Source organism: Lepidochelys kempii, chromosome 4 (genome assembly GCF_965140265.1).
Source record: "Lepidochelys kempii isolate rLepKem1 chromosome 4, rLepKem1.hap2, whole genome shotgun sequence".
Classification (NCBI taxonomy): domain Eukaryota; kingdom Metazoa; phylum Chordata; order Testudines; family Cheloniidae; genus Lepidochelys; species Lepidochelys kempii.
Window position 1 is genome coordinate 55,576,930 of NC_133259.1, and position 21,868 is coordinate 55,598,797.

Below are 21,868 nucleotides of genomic sequence, written 5' to 3' on the forward strand. Positions count from 1 at the left end.
AGTTTTCAAGCTACTTTTATGTGTCATGGGCCATCCAATGTGTGTGGTCCAGAATGCAAAAAGATGAAAATAGACTTCAGATGCTAGGAATGGGTGTTGATCGTATATAGCTTTTTTGTCTCTTTTTGGAAAAGACATAAAACCAGAAGCAGCATAGTGGTGTATTGAAGGAGGGTGGAAAGACCTTAATTATGGGCCGGTTTCTGTAATACCTTATTCTCAAGGAGTCCCACCTGCCAGAGTAAAAATTTGTGGAATCAAGCCTTTCTTATGATCATAAATTAAATTCAGTTAAAGCAAAAAAATGCAGTTCTGTAAAACATAACACTATGTTCATTCTGTATTTGACTTACTTCTTGAATTTGTCTGTAACCTGTATAGGGCCTTGTTGTTCTGCTTTTCAGCAATAGTTTTGTTGAAATATGAATGACAAAGGATAACATTTTGTAAACAAAGGTCTCATTTTTGCATGAAATGGATATTAAATTAATCTTCTAACTTATTATAAACACAGATAGAGAGTCACCAGTTTGAAGGTGTCAGGAGTCTCAGTCTTAAGCCTTTCAGACTGCTCTGTTGTAGTGCAGCCAGCAGAATACTCAGTTCCACTCACTACTTTGTGTATGATTCACAGAATAAATAGTGTGTTATTTAAGTGCAACAATCTACAAAGAAACATGTTTTATAAAGTGACTTTATGATGAGGTGACTGTTAAAGTCTTGTATATTCTATTGATGGGTTCAGTTTTGACTTCTGACAGTGACTATCATGAAAAATGCCAGGCATCATATTTCATAGAAAAGAATTTTGCAAATCCACCTACATTTTAAAACAGCTGTGAAAGTTACTGCTCTGAATCTATTGTTTACCCTATTTTATATACAGCGTATTATAATACATTTAAACTCTCAAAGTGGCCATATTAAAATCAAAACTAGAAACAAAGCTGCTCCTCCTAACCTAGCTCAGTAAGCCCAACTGGTTTGTAACCCTATTTCCATAATATCAGAAATTTTTGGAGATTTAGAGCTGAATTTTCAATAATTTTTTAAATTTGCACACCTTTATTTGTGTGCACACAAATATTTGCATCTGCAGCTGCCATTCTTGTGTGTACATTTAGTTTTTGCATGCACAAACAGTTGTGTGTGCAAAATTGCCAGCATGAATGCCGAAATCCTATTGAGACCCCTTCGCAAATGTGATTCTTAAATGTTTAGGACACAGTGGAATGTAGAAGTAAAGTAGAATAAAGGAAACTGTTTAAATAAAAGACAACAGGCAGAACCAGAGAGTCAAAAAAGTGTTTGATCTCCATTTTTTTTTTGTAGTCTCACTGTTTGTTTTTTGGGGTGGGGCTAATAGGAGGGTAATCTTTGAAAAGTTCTAGTGTTTTGCTCCGGGGTGAATAATGGAATTCTTTCCCACAAATTTTACTATTTTTAAAAAGCAAAAATACATTCTAATATTTTAAGGATGATTATTCACAGTGTTTTCTGAAGTATGAATTTCAAATATGTCATTAACAAATTCCTCACAACCAAGTGCACCTTCTGATTTTGAAGGAGAGTCAGTGATGATTGAGGAGTTATTTGAAAACAGTGAAAATTTAATAGTGGATTACTAACATAGTCACTAGAGTCATTAGTTTCTGATGTGACAGCTGCTTTTTATTGCATGAAGTTAGTAAAAAGATTTCCTTCTCAGTGGAAAGAATGTGATTCTCAGAGCACAGGAATATGTTGGAAAAAAGAAAATAAAAGGTTCCATTTAGACAGTGTTCAGGTTTTTGGTTGATGGTTGGCTGGTAGCAAGTTGACAGAAAATGTTATCTGACTGGTATTTTAAAATAAGATTTAAATAATTGATTTAATGAGAGAGAATATTCAGTTACAGAAATAATTGGTTGGCACAGTCTTTAGAACATAATTATTTAGTCCCAGTTAGAAAGGACTGCACCTTTAATCAGGGTGCCTAATTTGATTTTTTAAATGTATCTGTCGTTTGTCCAACAAGCACAGTAACAAATGAATTCTGAATTGTAGGAACTGATCAAAATGTAATCCACGTTAATTACCATTGTTATAGTTTATTGCATGTTGCTGTCAGTGATTGTAATCAAAAAATGTTAAAGTGCTTAAAGGCACAAGACAATTGGCTATCATTTTATTTGTTCCTCAGTGGCTTTTTCTTTAAAGTGAGTTTGATCTGCATCTTTTCATGAATATTCCCATATTGAAAGCTCCCTGCCTCTTCTAAATAAGGGAGTTTGGAAATACCCCCTTCTATAAAGACAGGTTTCAGAGTAACAGCCGTGTTAGTCTGTCTTCGCAAAAAGAAAAGGAGTACTTGTAGGGAGAGTGGTCACTTTGGATAAGCTATTACCAGCAGGAGAGTGAGTTTGTGTGTGTGGTTTTTGGAGGGGGGTGAGGGAGTGAGAGAACCTGGATTTGTGCAGGAAATGGCCCACCTTGATTATCATACACATTGTGAAGAGAGTGGTCACTTTGGATGGGCTTTTACCAGCAGGAGAGTGAGTTTGGTGGGGGGGGGGGGGGGGGGAGGGTGAGAAAACCTGGATTTGTGCTGGAAATGGCCCAACTTGATGATCACTTTGGATAAGCTATTACGAGCAGGAAAGTGGGGTGGGAGGAGGTATTGTTTCATGGTCTCTGTGTGTATATAATGTCTTCTGCAGTCCCCTTCTATAAAAAAATTTCAAATGAAGCCTAGTTTAATTGTATTGCTCACTAAGGAGAGAAAAATCAGTGAAATAGTTTTAAAAGCACTTATAAGTAAATTTTCAAAAGAGACGGGTGTGTATTTTGGATTTGAAATGCTACTTCCGTTTTAATATTAAGAGGTAGAGGACAATTTTGGATTTAAACTAACAAACGTTTCTAAATTATTGACTCCAAATTTGATATTCTTCCATTCAGGGACCTTGCATTGTGTTGTTTCCTTTAGGATTATTATAATAATGTCTGATTTCACAGATTCTGCCATGAATTTAACTTTGATAAAATCTTTTATGTATGTATAGATTTAGATTTCTTTTTCCTTTATGGTCATTTGCTAGATGCAAAAACCTGCAGTGAAACTGATCTGGAAAACTCTGCAGATTGGGAAGTGAAGACGATTACTAGTGCTATGAAGCAGTACCTGAGGTAAGGGTCCATGTGTTAACTATTCATAATTGAACTCTAATTACCACAGATTGATGACAATGATGTTTTATTGTTGTTTTGGTTACTCGTATTTACTATTGTTTGGATGGAAGTCTACACTGACTACAAATCCACATATTTATTTAAGGCACTATATTTGCTTTGGGCATGGGGGTTTCATAATTTCACAAAGAGTGGATTAAGGTTAGTGACTGGCAAACTTCAAAATGTTCAGAGGGCATAAACACTTAAGTGTTTGGCTGATTCTCTAGAAATCTTGCCTCTGCAGAATTGGCCTTTCTTATAAAATTTGCTGATTCCAATTGGGTTAGGCTGTTCAACAGTATTTCTTGCTTAGGGTACTTTGGTAGAGCTGGTCCAAAAAAGGAGGGAGGAAAAAATCACAAAAATATCATTAAAAATAATTTGAAATGATATTTACATTTTGAAATCTGAAAAATTTGACTAGCTTTATATTTTGCTACTTCTCCTCCTGGTCCCAAGGAGCTGTAAGTTGCCAGGAGAAAAAGTAAGAGAAGTGCATCTTTAGAGGTTTGGGTCTGTTCTGTGTGCAGACCAGTTTTCTGGTTCCCTGTTGAGATATGCAGCTGAATTATGTAAGAATATACATCTTTTTGTGTGTCCATTATGGTTTAATATGAACAAAACATTTTTGTTTTGTTTGTTTTTTCTTGAAACCTAAACAGCGCTGGGTTTTCAGTGATGAAAATCCATTTAAATTCAAATTTAAAATCTTTTATATTAATTTTCCTGGTATCAATAAAGTGAACTAAAAAAAGATGAAGGAATTTTTAAGTATCAAGCTTGGCTCTTGAAGTATAGCTTATAGACTTCAGGGAGGAGAAAAAATATTTATTTAAATGAACAAAATAAAATAATATTGCTGATCCATAAGATCCTGATATTTTCTAAAGTAATTTTAAAACATGAATAAAGTCAACTCAATATACTTGACTTTTTAAAAAATGTTTGTCAAATTTTTCTGTAGTTGCTGTTACTTAATAAGAATTTTATTAGTTGATGGACAATATTTTTTATATGCAAATAACAATTTTAAGACATTTTAAAGGGGCATGATTTTCAGATGGTAGGTACTCAATACTTCCTGGATATTAGACCCCTTAATCCCTAAAAGCTAGAAAGCCAAAAATTGAGGCATCGTAAATCACTAGTCAGTTTTGAAAATTATGGCTATCAGCTCTCCAGCGCTTCCTGAAAGAAAAAGATAGTGTTGAAAAAAAAGTCTCTCTTTCTGTAACCTGAATCCTACAGTCCTTTGTGCTTACATTGTGACTCGCTAACCAGCGCAACTCAAATAGAAAATACTTGCAAAGAACTGTTGTGATCAGTTCATAGTTAACTGAATTTACAACAAAAATTCATAAAATATTTATGTTCAAATAAATTAAAGGAAATGATGATTTGTTCTTCAATATCTATGAACCAAAAGAAGGCATATTAATGGATAGACTACAGTGAATTATTCATTTAACTCTAGCATAGAGGGTTTTATATATTCCCTTGCATCTGATGTAAAAAAATATTCTGCTGCACTTCCTTATTTTTAAATAAAGGCATCTGGCCACCTGACTCTCTCTACCATCCCTGCCATGCAGGAAGAAAGATGAGATGCAATGGATGTGGTTTAATTGGTCCACAACTTTATTCACTTAAAATATCTGGGAATATCCAGCAATAAATTGTACAGTGCAGATCATCATTCTTTCCTTTATTGTTTTCACCTAAATGGGAGGTCAGCTGTCAGCCCTCCCCCTTTCCAGCCTGGACACAGCCAAACTGTGTCTAGGACCCTGTCTCCCTCTTCTTGTACGAGGGTTAGGAGTGGTAGAAAAAGTGGGCCGTGTGTGTGTCTTCTACCAGATGTTAGAAACCACAAACCCAGCTTCCTTAGGGGATGCATTCCCTAGTCTACTTCCAAGTGGTGGGTGGGAGACTGTTGTCCGGCTTGTTGGGGGAGAAGGTATAGCACTTCCCAGCTAGGAGAGTGAGCAAGGCTCAGAAACAGTTGCAAAAGTGGGGAGTGGGTCAGCATGGTGTGAGTCATCCTCAGGGACTGGAAGGTCTGGAGAGTTCAAGTCCTAGTAGGAGAAGCCCCTTTTCTCTGGACCAGGTAGAGCACCCACCCTCCCTCCCCGTCAGATGGCAAAATGCCAGGTTTAGTCAGGACCTGCTGTGGGCATCAGGCGAGCTGCTCCTTTCTGAGGGGCTGGGAAGGAATTTCCCCCTCACCACCAGATTGGCCTAGGTGGAGTGGGGTTCTTTTGCTTTCCCCCCAGCAGGTTTAGGGAGGGTTTTGTTATGGTGAGTAGGGAAGGGAGTTAGGCTATGATGTTGCAACTCATCATGTAAGTGTGGGGCAGATGTCTAGTGCAGGTACGCCACAGGGAAGTTACACAATGACCAGATATATGGCTTTATGTAGCCTACCTTAACCCTCATTTGAGGTAGGGCGATGGTAAGGTCCTAGCAAGGCAAAAAAACCCCACTCTGACTTGGCCAATCGGGTGAGGAGTGAAAAATTCCTTCTCAGCCCTGAAATAAAAAAGTGACTAGTTCAGTGCCCCGGCAGATCATGAAAAAAAATAGTTCTGTTCTAATCCCATTGGTGGGAAGGTGGGTGTTACTATCCCATGATTGATAAAAGTAAGGGCTTCTTCAGGAATGCACAGGATATGACACCCTGCCCCCAGGGATGGCGGGGGGGCAGAGAGGGGTGCAACTGGAGTGGATACGTGTTCGGCCACATCCTGTTCCTCCCTTACCTCCATTTAAATAAGTTCCTCCCCCCCACCCTTGTAACCCAATTGTACAGGGGTCTCTTAAAGGGGACACAGACCCACAACATTCACTTGCAGTGAGCACATTTTTAAAAGAAACTGATGAACAATTAGTTACACAGCATGCCTATATTTTCATGTGTAAGGCAATCTCAAAATGTACGGAAGGTGTTTATACTGTATTTGAGGCTTCACTTCAACTGGTGGAGTTTAGGTCTTGTGTTTAACCATGTTGTTTCCCTAGGATTGTGCTCTTATATGTCACGCTTCAGTTTGTATTATAAACCATTGAAATCCTTCATGCTGCCCCCACCGGGGGCTCTCCCCAGTGGAAGGTAACACTGCTTCATATTGAAAGACTTTCCTGCTCGGAATAAATACAAATAGAAACAAATGTACATGAACTTAGTGTATTTAGTGATTCCATGTCTTCTTTGTCTTCCAGAAGTCTTCCAGAGCCCCTAATGACGTATGATTTGCATGGAGAGTTCATCGTTCCTGCCAGTAAATATTTGACTACAGTTCAAATAGAACTATTTTATAATAGCACTGTTCTAGCACTCAGAAGCAGACATTGAAAATGTAGTCTCAAATAAATTGCTCATTTCAACTGAATAAATAACAGAGGTATAGGAAAAAATTGTAACCTTTCAAAAAAGAAAGTTGGGGATATTAATATGAAGTTAAATTGGGGTATGCAATATCTATAGATATAGCATATAGAGATCTATATATGTGTAAGCATATAAACCTTCATAGATACATAAATGCACTGTATATTGATAGACTCAATGGGGCAAGTTTTTGCTTGGCTTAGTGCACTTCACTCTGTTTTGATTTATATGAATTTTGTAGTTAGAATTTTAAAGTTCTGGATTTATTTCCTATATCAGTTATACCACAGTGAATATTATATACCCAGTTTTCTTGCAGTAGTTTGGAATGGCAATATTTCCATCTCGTTAAGCCATTTATAAAGAAATGAAATTTAGTAGGATACAGTATGCTTGGGGTGGGGGGAAAGAGAACAAGCTCCCTTGGATCATAAAAGTGACTGCCACTTGATCCTTGTTTTCAGAGCCACCTCTCTGGGAGGCCTGTATCCAAGCTGGGCTAAAGGTGCCTTGTATATTACTAGAAGAAGGGAATGTAAAGGCCAAATTAAAGTAGTTAAAGTAAAGTTAAAGTAAAGATGTAGAGAAGGTAGAGCAGCAGTTGTAGTTCAGCTGCATGATTTCTAATGTAAATGGAATTGTCTGAGGAGTAGAAATTGCATAAGAAAAAATGTTGGCAGAATAGCCAACAAATATTTAGCTGATTTGCTTTCCAGCCTGTGGCACTTCTGGCAATCCATGAGAATTGAAGTTAAAGTAAAATTTTGAGGACAATTGTTTTATCTTGTTGGCTAGTATTAAAGACTGGCAAAAACAGCAGAATGCTAGTTTCTAGTCCTTGCTAGAGTATTTTCATATTTCAAAAAAGAGATAGAACTTTACTGAACAGGTTTAGGTGTATGTGTGTGTGTGTATATATCTATCTATCTATTTGCTTACTCCATCATTGTGGTGATTGGATTTGATAAAACTAGATGTTTTTTTGCAAAATTCACAAGTGGCAACAAAGAGGAAATATTTTCTGACCTAGTACATAGTTAGCCTTGAAATTCACTGCCATACAATGTAATTGAGGTGAAGGGCTTAGTAGAATTCAAGACATTTACATAAATAATGAGTACATACAGAGTTACCTGAGATAGGATTTAAAATATTCCCTTTCCCCAAAGGAGATAACAGTATAAGTTTCTGTATTACCCTCCCCCGCATTTTATTAGGGTCTACTGGAAGATGTTTGTTTACTGGTCTTAAGAATACAATATCCACAAGTACTAAAAAATTGCATAAGCCCACATGTGCAATGGCTAAACTTGTCAAGCAAGGAGAAGAAACTTGAACAACACAACATTAATTTCAGCCATTCAGTTCTTTTTTTAAAAAAGCTTCCAAGTATCTTTCTAACCTAAGGTATAAAAATGTAGTAGATAATAAGGAATGGGCTGTTATTAAATTGCAGCAGAGCGTACTCCACCCCATTTTCTTAACAAGTATTGATTGAGGCAATCAGAAACCATTGACTGTGACACATAACACATTTGATGAAGCGTCACTTCATCTGACATTCAGGATTCCATGGTACTCTGAAGGACTTTTACTTTGAAGAGAGTTTGATTGTTTTTTGGGGGGCTCTCTGAATTTGGCTGATCAGAAGTAAAACTGTTGGCTTGCTGGTGGCATTTTCCTCAGTAAAGTTCCACCAAGTATGTTCTCTACCAAAAATATTTCCAAAGCTATTAAAAGAAACACCTAAGAGAAATGGCGGGTTTTTTTTTTTACAGTAAATACTTAACATCTGGAATAAGTTTAGGATAGTGCTGTCAGAGCAGTAGTATTAATTTCAGAACTTCTCAGGTTCACTGTGTCCTAATGCCCATAATAGTTTTCTGTTATGTACCGTGTCTTCAGTACTAACTTACAAAAAGATATGGTTTTATATACACCTTACTGTAATCCATTCTTCAGACTTAGTTTTATTAAGCCAAACAATAATGTAAAATAAAAAAAGACTGATTTATTTTTTCACATTTTACAAATCTTTTTCAGCTATTTAATCCCTGTTGTGGCCTAAATTGTTTGTTTCTTTGCTATGTACAAGGAAGCCATTGCTTCTTGACACCCAACTGTGCTACCAGTTATAACAGTGAGAGAGAGAGAGTTGATATCAAGAATCCTTTATCCTGGTAATCTAACTCTGCAGCCTTATCAGGGTTATTGGCCTACATCTTAAAAAGGTGTTAGTTTTTCTCTTATGAACCCTTTTCTCCTCTCTGAATGTTATTTTCTGGTGCAGTTTCTAATGGAAGGTGTTCTGAAGCAGTGTCAACAGCTGTCTAGCACCAACAAAACTCAATGTAAATGATAAGGATAATTAATAAGCGATGTCAAAAGGATAAAGAAGCATCCTTTCACACTTGGTTTTCACAATGAGATGCTGTAGCTAGTAACATGACCCCTTGCTTTGCAGTATTTTTCTAAGCATGTGTATGATGCAGTAGAATATCTGCATCTTTTTTTTTAAAATATAGATGAGCAGAAAGAGGCATCCATTTACAAGTGGATTGAAAATCACTTCACAAAATAAGAAATGGGCAGATAGTAGTAGAACAGGATGACTTGAAACACAATGTGCATGTATTCAATTCTGCTCTATTTGGAGATATCTAAGTGCAAAACCAAAGTATGCGAGGAATGTTTTGTTTTGGGGTGGGTGTGTATGGGTGGGGCAGGATTTCTGTCTTTGAGATACAGTTACTTGTTTCTGTTATGTAGAAAGTGGCAGCCCTGAGTCCAGAGTTAATGCTATCCACTTCTTGGTTCATAAACTTCCAGAGAAGAACAAAGAGATGCTGGACATTTTGGTGAAACATTTAGCAAAGTAAGCACCATGGCTTCTTTTATTAAACCCCCCCCCCCCCGGCACAAAAAAAACCAAACAAAAACTATTTTATCTCTAATTGGGCTCATTAACTGTGGTTGGATCCAAGGCTGGTCATGACGCTATTTGACACAGTACCAGGCACCAAACCTATGGAAGTAGATGAGAAGTTTGACTGTGTGTTTTGTGGAGAAGAGGGCAGAAATCTAATCTGTTAATGAAGTCATATAAGTATTTACTTAGCAATTCTGCCAGCAATTGAGGGCTTGATTGAAGTGAGAAAGTGAATTTATATTTTCTCTTTTTGCAAATTCTGGCAAAGAGAATACTAGAGGTTTGTTAGCAAAATTAGGTTGGTTTCGCACTTACCGAAGTCCAAGGCTAAGTGCATTGTACACATTTAAGTTCAATAAATGACGACTTTTGTTTCTTCTTAAAATGCAGATGGAAGAATGGGTTTCCTACTTTCCACAATTCAACATGGTTTTATTTGGAGAAACTTTGAACAAAATAAACTTCTAAAATATGGATTAGGGAAATGTAATGTTTTCATTTGTAAAGTATACTGCAGTTTCCAAGAGTATTGGCAAATTTTCATAACTTGTTTCCTGTTTTTTTCTTCCAATTCTTTTGAAAAAGCGTTGCAGACCATGCCAAGAAAAATCTAATGACTGTAGCAAATTTAGGAGTAGTATTTGGACCAACCTTAATGAGGCCACAGGAAGAAACTGTGGCAGCTATAATGGACCTAAAGTTTCAGAATATCGTGGTGGAAATCCTTATAGAAAACCATGAGAAGGTGAGACTCTGTGTGTGTTTAAAAATTTGCTTGATAGCATTATTATTATGCATAGAATATGGCATGACCTAAACATTACCTTTTATGGGCATATGATTTTACATATGTACATGCAGATTTTTCACACGTGCCCCATTGCCCCCATAATGATCACTTTTGTGTATGTAAATTGACCTATCAACATACACATCAAGCACGTTCAGATGCATATTTACTCAGAATGCACTTACATCTGTGCTATTTGTATACACGTGAGTTTTCGTGAACACTTGCACATGCACAAAGAAAGGGGCTCCTTCTGTCTATTGGATATGACAGCAGACTGGAAGTGAGAGAACCTCTGCTCTGTTTTCAGGTTTGCCATTAATTGTGCCTGAACTTGGATATACCATTAACCTTTCTGTGCCTGTTTTCCTCAGCTGTAAAACAGGACTCATAGACTTTGAGTTTTACAGGAGGAAAGCACTGTTTGAGAGCTAGGTATCGATAATATTCTTATTTAAAAAATTCTAATTTGAAATATGTTTTCATTTTCTCAAGTCTGCTTTCTACTATAAAAGTTACAATGGAAGCTGTTGCTGCCAGTTAAAGTACCCCACACAATGTTCTTCAGAGCAGACATTCGAAATATCATCTTGCATCCTCTCTTGGCTTCCCATCATTGCAGTCTAAACCCAGGGGTTCTGTTAGGCATCCCCTGCTTGACTTCCCCTTAGTGAGTCTTTTCAGCCTAGTTTGGCATCTTGAATTTAATTCCCCTTTTGTGAGGCCTCAGATGTCCTTCTTGGTTCTGTTGGGCTCCTCCTGGGTATAATTCCTTCTTGATTGGAGTGGTTGGGAGAAAAAGGTGGCAAATCCCAAGCCTTCCCACTCACATTGTCAAAATGAGCTGTCACAGTAGATTGTGCAGAAACTGGTATGATCATCTCTCTTTTCTTATGCTCTTTGAGCAGTGAAATAGTTAATACTTGAAATGTCAACATCATTAGCTATCTGAGTTAGACTCCGTTCAGATGAATGGGACAGCCTGCACCCCTTGGAACAATTGTTTCAGGTTCTGCAAAGGAACCCAAATGCAACACTTGGTTCATATTTTTTGAAGCTATCTCAGCAACTGTAACAACTATATATATATATATATATATATATATATATAGTTATATAGTTATATAGTTATATAGTTATATATATAGTTTTATATATATATATATATATAATTTATAGTTTAAATTCTGGAGACCAAAAATAAAAAGTCTTCCTGAAAAAGGTGCTGGTTTGCCATACTGTCACATAAAGGCTGAATCCAAGCCAGGGTCCATTTAATTCCTGTTTATCCAGATCCCTAAAAAACACATTATTGGCAAGCATAACACCAGGCTGGTTCTTTGCCATCTCAGCTGCTTATATTTTTTTAGAAACTGGACACTGGTTGAATGTTCGAACCAGCAATTGTTGTGGTTGTTCTTGTTCCCTGTGAAAAGAAGTGTAGCAGAGAAGTGGGGAATGCAGGGCTGGCCTTGCCATGAGGCGAACTGAGGCGGCCGCCTCAGGTGCCAGACTGGGGTGGGGCACCACTAGGACCCAGAGTGTAGAAAATTGTGTTTGTTGCTGGTGCATATATATTCTCTCTGCTCTAGATGCACAGAGATGGTGGAGTGCTGTGCTGGAGGAAGGAGGGCACAAGAGACATAACAGGCAGGCAGGAGAAAAGGTGAGAGGGAATAACAGAAAGCAGCAGGAGCTGCAGGGAAAGAGAGGAGCGGGGAGCCTCTTATGTACCTATCTAGCACCGCCAGGAGCCTGGATTGATTAACACCAGCTTCTCAGGGCGCTTTCTGTTTCCTGCTGCTTCTCTGAACCCATTTGAGGAGAACAGGCAGTCAACTGAAGTAGTAGGAGCCAGTTAGGCCCTTAAGACGCTGATATCTTCCTTCACTCAGGCCCTGCTACCAGCCTGCTTATTTGTCCCCTTCAGTTGAGTGCTGAGAGCCACTATAGCTGACACAGAACAGCAGTCATGAGTGAAAGAAGAAAACGCCCCTCTGGGGCAGCATTCAGAAAAAGCAAGCAAGCAAAGGAAGCTTTTCTATCTAAGCAGGAAGGAGCTCTCCTGAGATACATAGACACAAATGTTCATGGTGAGCCTTCTGGCCCCAGTGAGGATGTGAATGGTGAGGAGATGCCTGATCTTCCAGTTAGTCAGAGTGCAGGTGACCTGGCAGCTACTGCAGCATCCATATCTCCATCTCAAATGGATATAACCATGCACATTCCTGAAGAAACGTGTAGATCAGAGAAGAGTGTGGTGGATGCGCAAGAAACAGCTGCTGCTGAGTTTAGTTCCTTAAGTCTAGATGATCCAGGACTGTGGACCCACTTGAGCAGTAGCCTGAGGGACTTCCCTGTACTGCATGGGCCACAGCAAGGGAAAAACTTCATGTTCCCCAAAGACAATGAAAATAGAAGTTACCATCCAACACATTACTGGTGTGAAATCCCCAATGGTGACAAAGTGGAGAGGCCATGGCTTATGTATTCAAAACCCCAGAATGCTACATACTGTTTTTGTTGCAAACTCTTCCAGTCTAATGTTCCAGCCACATTGGGTTCTAAGGAGCAAAGGACTGGAAAAATCTGGCTAGAAATCTGGCATGCCATGAGAAGGCAGCAAATCACCAGAGAGCATTCCATAGGTGGAAAGAGCTTGAGATGAGACTAAGGTTACAGGCCACCATAGTTGATCAGCATCAAGAGAAGATTGCATCAGAGTCTCTTTACTGGCAAAATGGTCTAAAAAGGCTCATCGCCATTGTGAGAATACTTGCTACCCAAAACCTAGCACTGTGTGGCACTTCAGATCAGCTGTATGTGCCAACAATGGAAACTTCCTTAAAACTGTGAAGCTGATGGCTGAGTTTGATGCTGTAGTCCAGGAACATCTAAGAAGAGTCACCACCCAAGAAATGTACATACACCACTACCTTGGAAAAACAATTCAAAATGAGATCATACAGTTACTGGCAAGAAAAGTCAAACAGAAGATTGTGGCAGATCTGAAGTCAGCAAGATATTACTCTGTTATTCTGGACTGCACACCTGATATCAGCCATATGGAACAAATAACTTTAATGGTGCGTTTTGTAACAACAACAGAACCTAGTGAAAATGCCCCTGCAATGGTGACTGTCAGAGAGCATTTTCTAGAATTTATTGACATTGATGATACTACAGGAGCTGATATGACAAACGTGCTTCTTAAAAAACTGGAAGACACAGGAGTTGCGATAGCTGACATGAGAGGTTAGGGCGACGATGATGGTGCCAACATGAGAGGAAAGAACAGAGGAGTGCAGACAGGGATCTGAGAGCTTTTTTTGTCCCAGACAGTTCTCATTCATTGAACTTGGTGGTCAGTAATGCAGCATCAGCTTCTAGTGAGGCTGCTGAATTTTTTAATGTAATTCAAAGCATGTATGTATTTTTCTCATCAATGGCAAATTTTGAAGCAACATCTGGGAACATCCTCTCTGACACTGAAACCACTGAGTGCCATACAATGGGAAAGTCGAGTGGAGGCGATAAAGCCTATCAAACACCAAATTGGGAAGATAGATGATGCCATAGTTACCATTATGGAGGATAATGCTATGACAGGAACTGTTCGTGGGAGAACAGTGGCAGAGGGAAATGGAATCACCAGAAACATACATAACTTCAAATTTCTGTGTGGCTTAGTGTTGTGGCATGACATACTGTTTGAAATAAATGTTGTAAGCAAGAGACTCCAAGGTGTTGACCTTGATATATCTGGAGCAATGGAACAACTGGACAAAGCAAAGTCATACCTACAGTCTTACCGGTCAGAAGAGGGATTTCAAAACGTTCTGAAGAGTGCACAGTAGTTGGCATAGGAACTTCACACTGAAGCTATTTTCCCACCCATTCAAGAATACAAGAGTCATAGAAGACAATGACATTTTGATTATGAGGCATGGGATAATCCCATAAGAGACCCCAAACAACAATTCAAATTTAATTCTTTAACCAGGTGTTAGATTGTGCAGTACAGTAAGTTGAAGAACGTTTCATGCAGCTCGAGGAACACAGCAGCATAGTTGTGATGTTGTATAATATTCCAAAACTCCTCACTATACCTGAAGAAGACCTACACCAGCAATGCAGGGCACTAGTGACAGTGCTGACACATGATGACGTGCAATGTTGATGCGAGTGATTTAGGTGATGAACTGAAAGCCCTTTCAAGATACATTTCAGCAGGACCAACTCCAAAGGCTGTTCTGGAATCTATGTGCACAAATAAGATGACCACCCTCTTTCCAAATGCTTTTGTTGCTCTGCGCATACTTCTAACACTTCCTGTAACAGTTGCCAGTGGAGAAAGCAGCTTCTCCAAGCTGAAGTTAATGAAAAGACATCTACTCTCCACAGTGACACAGGAGAGGCTGGTCTGCCTTGCAACCATCTCAACAGAGCATGAGCTGGCCCAGAGTGTGGATCTTCAGCAGGAAGCAGTTCAAATCTTTGCAACCAAGAAGGCATGGAAAGCACCACTTTGATTATTCAAACAGATAAAAATGCCAGTGTTTACTATGCAGACAAGAAAAGTTACATTTGTTGTTCAGGCGTTTGAAGTTAAGTGTTACTTAAAATGTTTGAACAAGGCATTTTAAGTTGTTAGTTCTCCTTTATTGGGGTAGGTTTTAGAGTAGCAGCCGTGTTCGTCTGTATTCGCAAAAAGAAAAGGAGTACTTGTGGCACCTTAGAGACTAACCAATTTATTTGAGCACAAGCTTTCATGAGCTACAGCTCACTTCATTGGATGCATACTGTGGAAAGTATAGAAGATCTTTTTATACACACAAAGCATGAAAAAATGGGTGTTTACCACTACAAAAATTCACCAATGTGATATATGCCATCATGTGCCAGCAATGCCCCTCTGCCATGTACATTGGTCAAACTGGACAGTCTCTATGTAAAAGAATAAATGGACACAAATCAGATGTCAAGAATTATAACATTCATAAAACAGTCGGAGAACACTTCAATTTCTCTGGTCACGCGATTACAGACATGAAAGTTGCGATATTACAACAAAAAAACTTCAAATCCAGACTCCAGCGAGAAACTATTGAATTGGAATTCATTTGCAAATTGGATACAATTAACTTAGGCTTGAATAGAGACTGGGAGTGGCTAAGTCATTATGCAAGGCAACCCCTTGTCCGTCCGTCCGTGTCATCGTCCCCCCACTCCCCCCCCCCCCCCCCCACGTTCTTGTTAAACCCTGCATTTGTGCTGGAAATGGCCCACCTTGATTATCATACACATTGTAAGGAGAGTGATCACTTTAGATAAGCTATTACCAGCAGGAGAGTGGGTTTGTGTGTGTGTGTGTGGGGGGGGGGGGGGAGATGAGAAAACCTGGATTTGTGCTGGAAATGGCCCAACTTGATTATCATACACATTGTAAGGAGAGTGATCACTTTAGATATTACCAGCAGGAGAGTGGGGTGGGAGGAGGTATTTTTTCATGCTTTGTGTGTATATAAAAAGAACTTCTACACTTTCCACAGTATGCATCCGATGAAGTGAGCTGTAGCTCACGAAAGCTTATGCTCAAATAAATTGGTTAGTCTCTAAGGTGCCACAAGTACTCCTTTTATTGGGGTAGGTAGCAGAGCAGTACCATGAGAGGAGTAGAACAGGAAGAAGGCAGAATTGAGACTTTTCAAAGTTTTGGCCCAAGCGAGGGAGTATGGAGTGTCATTTGAGCTCCTCGCCTCAGGTACCAAAATGTTGTGGGCCGGTCCTGGGGGAATAGAAAATACACCAAAGTGATACTGCATTAGCTTACACAACTCAATCTTTTATGCTTCCTTAGGATCTTGAAAGGGTTATCATTTATATATTTTTCTAAAGGGGCTTTTCTTGCCAGCAAGGATCTACCTTTCCCACTGACCCTTCTCTGTTGTGCACAGTGTTGGTGTTGCCCAGACTGACAGGAATCTCCAAGTCTGGTGGAGAGTGGACTCAGTGTATGACAGCTAAATGGGCAGGCAGACCCCTGTAGGGGTGCCACAGCCATTACGTAGTCAGACTAAACACATTTTCTTTTAAAAATGAATCTTCTTTCCTTGGCTCTCAACAAGTAGTTGGCAGTATAGGCCAAGAGGTGTATTAGCAGCAAGGTGCTCATTTTTGCATAGATAGTCTTCTTAATAACAATACTTCTACATGTGTCAGACTTTCCATAGAGATTTACATTATTTTTATTTTATTTATAACCTTGGTAAAATCCCAGGAGACAGTCTGCCAGCTGTGGGTACAATCCTGGCATGTTAAACACGTAGAGATGTGACATTTCATTCAGCTGTAAATCTCGCTCCTTGCTAATGATTAGCAGCTTCTGCTTTAGAGACTCTAAAATTGTGATAGTAGCAATTCTGTAGGGTCAAGACTGAGGTGCAGGGAGACGTTTGAAGTAACACTTACCCAGCTGCTGCCGGCCACAAGGCATGCTTCTAGCGTTTCATAGAGAAACCATCCTCTCTTTGGCATCAAATTCGATTCAATATTTAAAAAACAGAACATAACTTCAGAAGGGGATAGTGAACCTATTTTTCTAGTCCAAATTCAATTGGTTCAGTAGGTTTTAGTCAGTGAACAAAGATAAAACTGCACCACCTTTTATGATGCTGTCAAGCTGTCATTAAACATCATTAACGTTCTCTAAGCAGTGCCGTATGGGCAGCTTTGTTGACAGATCGCAACAACCCATTCTTAGTAAGAGAAATAATGAGTTAGGTTACTAGCTTTGAAATAATGGTGCAGTAACAGCCATCATCACTCAACTGAATCCTAATTAAAGAACTTTATACAATTTATGTGTGAAGAAAACTGGCTCTGGATTTGCTCTGGAATAAGAATATATTGCTTAATCCAGAAGCTATTTTTGAAGCTTTGTTAAGTACATTATTTTCTCTTAGCTGGAAAACAATCACTGCAGCTTTCACCTTGTTTACAGACCTTATATGTATTTCCAAGTAGTGGTGGCAAGCCAATTATAGTAGCTTTGTAGCTGTGGGTGTAGCAAATTTAAGTAGACCAGTACTGAGACACTGGAAGCAATGACTGCTGCAGCTACAGGAACCTGAGGGATCAGTAGCCAGCATTAGAATCAAAGTGAGATTAAGGATACAAGGGGTGAATGGGGATTAAGGAAAGATGAGTTAAGTATTCATATTTGTCAAATGTAAATGGGTGTATTAGGGAACACTCTGCTTTTGACACTCTGGCATCTACCCCAGACACCAGCTGGTAGGACCAGCTGCAGAAGGCAGGGACCTTCAAACATTTAGAGAACTTTTTCTGGACTTCCTCTGTTCTGTGCTGATTCGCTATTTGCTTCAACCCTTTCTCTCCCCCCTCTCTCACAATAATTTCACCTCGTTTTCACTCTACACCTGCACTTCTAACCCTTTTCGCCCTTGCCCTGTCCCCCCTCATCCTCTTCAGTATCCCCCTCTTCCTTCATGCTTATTTCTATTTATATTGCCTCATAACAAAACCCACCACCCAAAAATCATGGAACTAATATGATGTTTGCTGCCATCACATTGTTCACTCTGCTTGTGTGTAACACATACCCTGTACCCCATGCTGTGCCTGTTTTGTCTGTAAGCTCTTCAGGGCAAGAACCATCTACTAGTTTGGGTTTGCACAGTGCCTTGCACAATAGTGCTCTGTTCTTGCTTGGTCCTTAGGTACTACTGTAATAAACATGACCAATAATAATATTAACCTTTCATGAAAGAGGCCGTGATGTGTGTCTCCTTTTATTTCTCTTGGAGGGTTAAAGACTATTATTTGACCTTTTCCCAGGAGTTTTAGTGGCCAGGAGTTCCTGGCAATAGTTGCCCTAATGGTCTCTGCTCCTGAGTGCCATTGGAGGTATAGGAACCTGCACTCAGGAAGACTGTTCTTGCATTGCCTAGCAACATGAAGAGAGTAGACATCCTTGTCACCAAGCAGCATAATGTTTTGGCCTGTCATTGGAAAGACTGTCCAGTGAAATGAATGTAACCGTCACCATCCAAAAGTGTTACTTGTGTGCCATGGAGGCATACCTTAATGTGGAGTATTTTGGTTCCTCAACTCCAAAATAAGCTTCCGTTAAAAGAAAAAAAGTTGAAATAAAAAAAAAAAAAAGTGAAAAAGAAAATACGATGGGAAAAATGCTGGAAAAGAGGAAAAATCTCAGTGGGAAGAGAATAATTAAGTTTAAGTATGGGGGACGGATGAGAGGAGGACAGAATAGCAAGAAGAAATGGCAAAAACAGGAGGAAATGAAGATTACAAAGGAAAAAAAATTGAAAGATGGGCCAGACAAGAGTCCCATAAGGAAAGAAGGAAACCAGAGTCTACTAAGGAAAGAGTGCAAAGAGGCGAGGAGGAGTAAGGAAAGAATGAGACTCCTCCAAAGAATTTAGAAAAATTAAGTCCAGAGGCAAAAACTATCCAGAAATGTTCATTTTTAAAAGATAAAAGATTGCTGTTGGAAGAGTGAAGAATGTATTAATTCTTTTTCCTTCTTCAGCGTTATAAATGTTAAGTTAACTGGATGTAGCTTAAAATGTATCTTTATATGTCGTTTTGTAGTCTGTTCATATGGGGAACTCATTAAAGTGAAGTACCAATATTTGAATGTATTTTCATCATTTAGGTTTAAAGTAGACATGTATTTTAAAATTAAAAGGTAGTTTAATATAGAGAAGTATTTTAATATTTTTATCTGTCAAGCTAGTAATTATTTCATATAATAAAACTTAGTACTCTTTTGTCTTAAAAGCACTCTGCAGACACTAATCTTCACAATAGTCATGATAGGGGTCAAGGAAATAGCCCCTTCTTACAGATGGGAAAACCAAAGCAAAGAGGTAAAGGTCTGCTCAAGACTGCAGAGTTAGTAAGGTGTGGCCACAAAGCAGCATGTTTAGCAACACTTCTAATTTCTGTTGACAAGTCACTGTTGCTGCAGAATGCTCAAGAATCTCTGGGACAGGGTGATAAAGCCATCTCTGAAGGCTCTTTCCTCCCTCAGCAGACTTCAAGGAGGAGTGGGGAGGCGGATCCTCAAAGAAGGGGAGGGAGGGAACCTTAGACTTAACAGACCTGTCTCAATGTTGGAAAACTTGATGTACCACCCAAGTCCCCTTTGCCATAAAGATTGGAATGGTGGACCAAGATATAGCATAAAACATGGCAGAGCTTCTTGAAACAGCCCATTCTGAATGCCTCTTGCTCTGGCATATGCTCATGCACCCTGCTTCTGGTTAGGGAAGATTTTACAGCAACACTTGGATTTTAATCCATCCAAGCACTTAAGCTTATTCTTAGTGTTAAGCACATGAGTAGTCAGTACCATCAGTGGGACTATACGTGTGCTCAAATGCTTTGCTGGATTGGGACTCCGAAAAGCAACAAAAAAAATAATCCATGCTGTATCCTGGTGGAGGGCAATTTAGCAAGGAGTCCTCTACACTGGGCAGGGCAGGGCTGGGTTTTTAAGTCCTTTCTCCATCCCAATAGATGGTTGTTGTACAGGGGGACCATGGTGGAAAGCAACCTCTGAAGGCAGCCTCATGATGTAGCAATACATTGAAAACAAATCATTGCATTCATTTTTTAAAAAATCTTCTATTTTGTAAGTCTTAAAGGGTAGCTTATAATATAGCGGAGGCTGTGTATCTGATCTTGATCCAATTGTGCAACAGCTGCTGAGATCAAAAGGAACCAAGCACGGTTCTGGGTATTGTAGTACTTGGCTCCAAGAAAATAAAAATTGTGTAAATCATCAGATCAGTGTAAAAAAAAAAAGTCTCAAGGTTTGAAAGCAGCTTGTCAAAACATTGACTACAAATGCATGCAATGCATGTGTGTATGGTCCATGCAGCATGGATGTAAGTGGACAATTCTTCTTTCTGTGTTTTCACATACATTAGATTACTGTGGAATACTTCTTTCAACTCCATATAAAATTTCCAAATGGAGTAGATTTCTGTTCTTTTTGAACAAAATGCAGCATTGACAAAATTCCTAGGCAGGCAAACAGAAATGAGACTAGTAAGTGGAATTCAAATGACTAATACTCTCTGTGGGGCTAGATGGCAAGGCTTGTTGAGGTACTGACTTGCATGTGTTTAGCCTAAGGAGATCACTTTGGAGGGCTCCAGAAGGAATGCTGCCAAATGTATTTGGTAATAAAAGGAAATACCAAGTCAGGAAATTTGACAGAAAATGCTCTATGAGAAAATGTAATCACAGCATTCTTGAAGATGTGAAAAAAGTTAAACCCTTCCATAGACTGAGCATTCCCTTGACTTATCCTCTGCTGCAGCTTCCCTTCATAAACAAAGTGCAGAATTTACAAGATTCCATCTTGTTGTTGTTTGTTGTCTAAACTGATCTAAATTACAAGCTGTCCAGTCTCAGGACTTGTCTTCACTACTGGGCTAAGTCGACCTAAATTATGCTACTCCGGCTACATGAATAACACAGCTGGAGTCAGCGTAGCTTAGGTCGATTTACCCAGTGTATTCCCTGTGCTGCGTCAACGGGAGACGCTCTCCAATTGGCTTAGCTTACTCTTCTCAGGGAGCTGGAGCACCGGGGTTGATCGGAGAGCACTTTGCGGTCCATTTTAGCGGGTCTTCACTAGACCAACTAAATCGACCCCTGTTGTATCGATTGGAGCAGCGTTGATTTTCCCCACAGTGAAGACCAGCCCTCAGCCAAATGGGTGTGAGTACCTAATTTGTCCCAGTGTTTCTGCCTACGTTCTTCATGAATTCTAACCCACCTTTGCTTTATTGAAGTTGTCTTTAGAATCGTGTATAATCCATTTTAGCAGCATTTCCCACCTAGCACAGTCAATATGTATTGCTTTGGTCACAACAGTTGTTTATTTGTATTGTGAAAAGCAAAAGGAGGATTTGTGGCACCGTAGAGACTAACCAATTTATTTGAGCATAAGCTTTCGTGAGCTACAGCTCACTTCCTCAGATGTAGCTCACGAAAGCTTATGCTCAAATAAATTGGTTAGTCTCTAAGGTGCCACAAGTACTCCTTTTCTTTTTGCGAATACAGACTAACACAGCTGTCACTCTGAAACCTGTATTTGTATTGTGGTCATCCCATCTGTCATCAGTCAAGATCAAGGCCTTATTGCGGTAGGTGCTATACAGAACATAATTAAAACATAGTCCCTGCCCCAAAGTACTTTCGAGCTAAGTGTAAAACAAATTACAAGAGATGGGTATAACCAATAGACTGGGGAGCACAAGATATGTATGTTTGTTAAGGAGTTCTGTAGTTGCACACTACAAACTGAATTAAAGATACGAATCCTTATTGTTTCATGGAAGGAAAAATAGTAGCAGGATTCTTACTATGCTAGTCAAGACCTGTTACATATAATTCCACTCTCAAAGATCATACTTCAAACCATTTCATTCCCGTGTTTCATACAACTAAATCTTTGATGGATAGATTGAATGTTGCCTGTATTCTC

The 21,868-nt window shown here is 39.2% G+C and overlaps 1 protein-coding gene across 9 annotated transcripts in view; it reads left to right on the plus strand.

Annotated features, from left to right (window-relative positions):
• The window catches only part of ARHGAP10 (Rho GTPase activating protein 10), a 266,272-nt gene that overhangs the window by 165,109 nt on the left and 79,295 nt on the right, over positions 1-21,868 (plus strand). For all 9 annotated transcript variants that reach the window (XR_012158591.1, XR_012158590.1, XR_012158592.1 and 6 more), the window contains 4 exons: positions 3,081-3,168; positions 6,433-6,491; positions 9,371-9,476; positions 10,116-10,275. Coding sequence is in view for 6 of the 9 variants with exons in the window: in XM_073341321.1 (XP_073197422.1) it covers positions 3,081-3,168; positions 6,433-6,491; positions 9,371-9,476; positions 10,116-10,275 (413 nt within the window). In the remaining 3 variants the exon portion in view is untranslated. The remainder of the gene's footprint in view (positions 1-3,080; positions 3,169-6,432; positions 6,492-9,370; positions 9,477-10,115; positions 10,276-21,868) is intronic.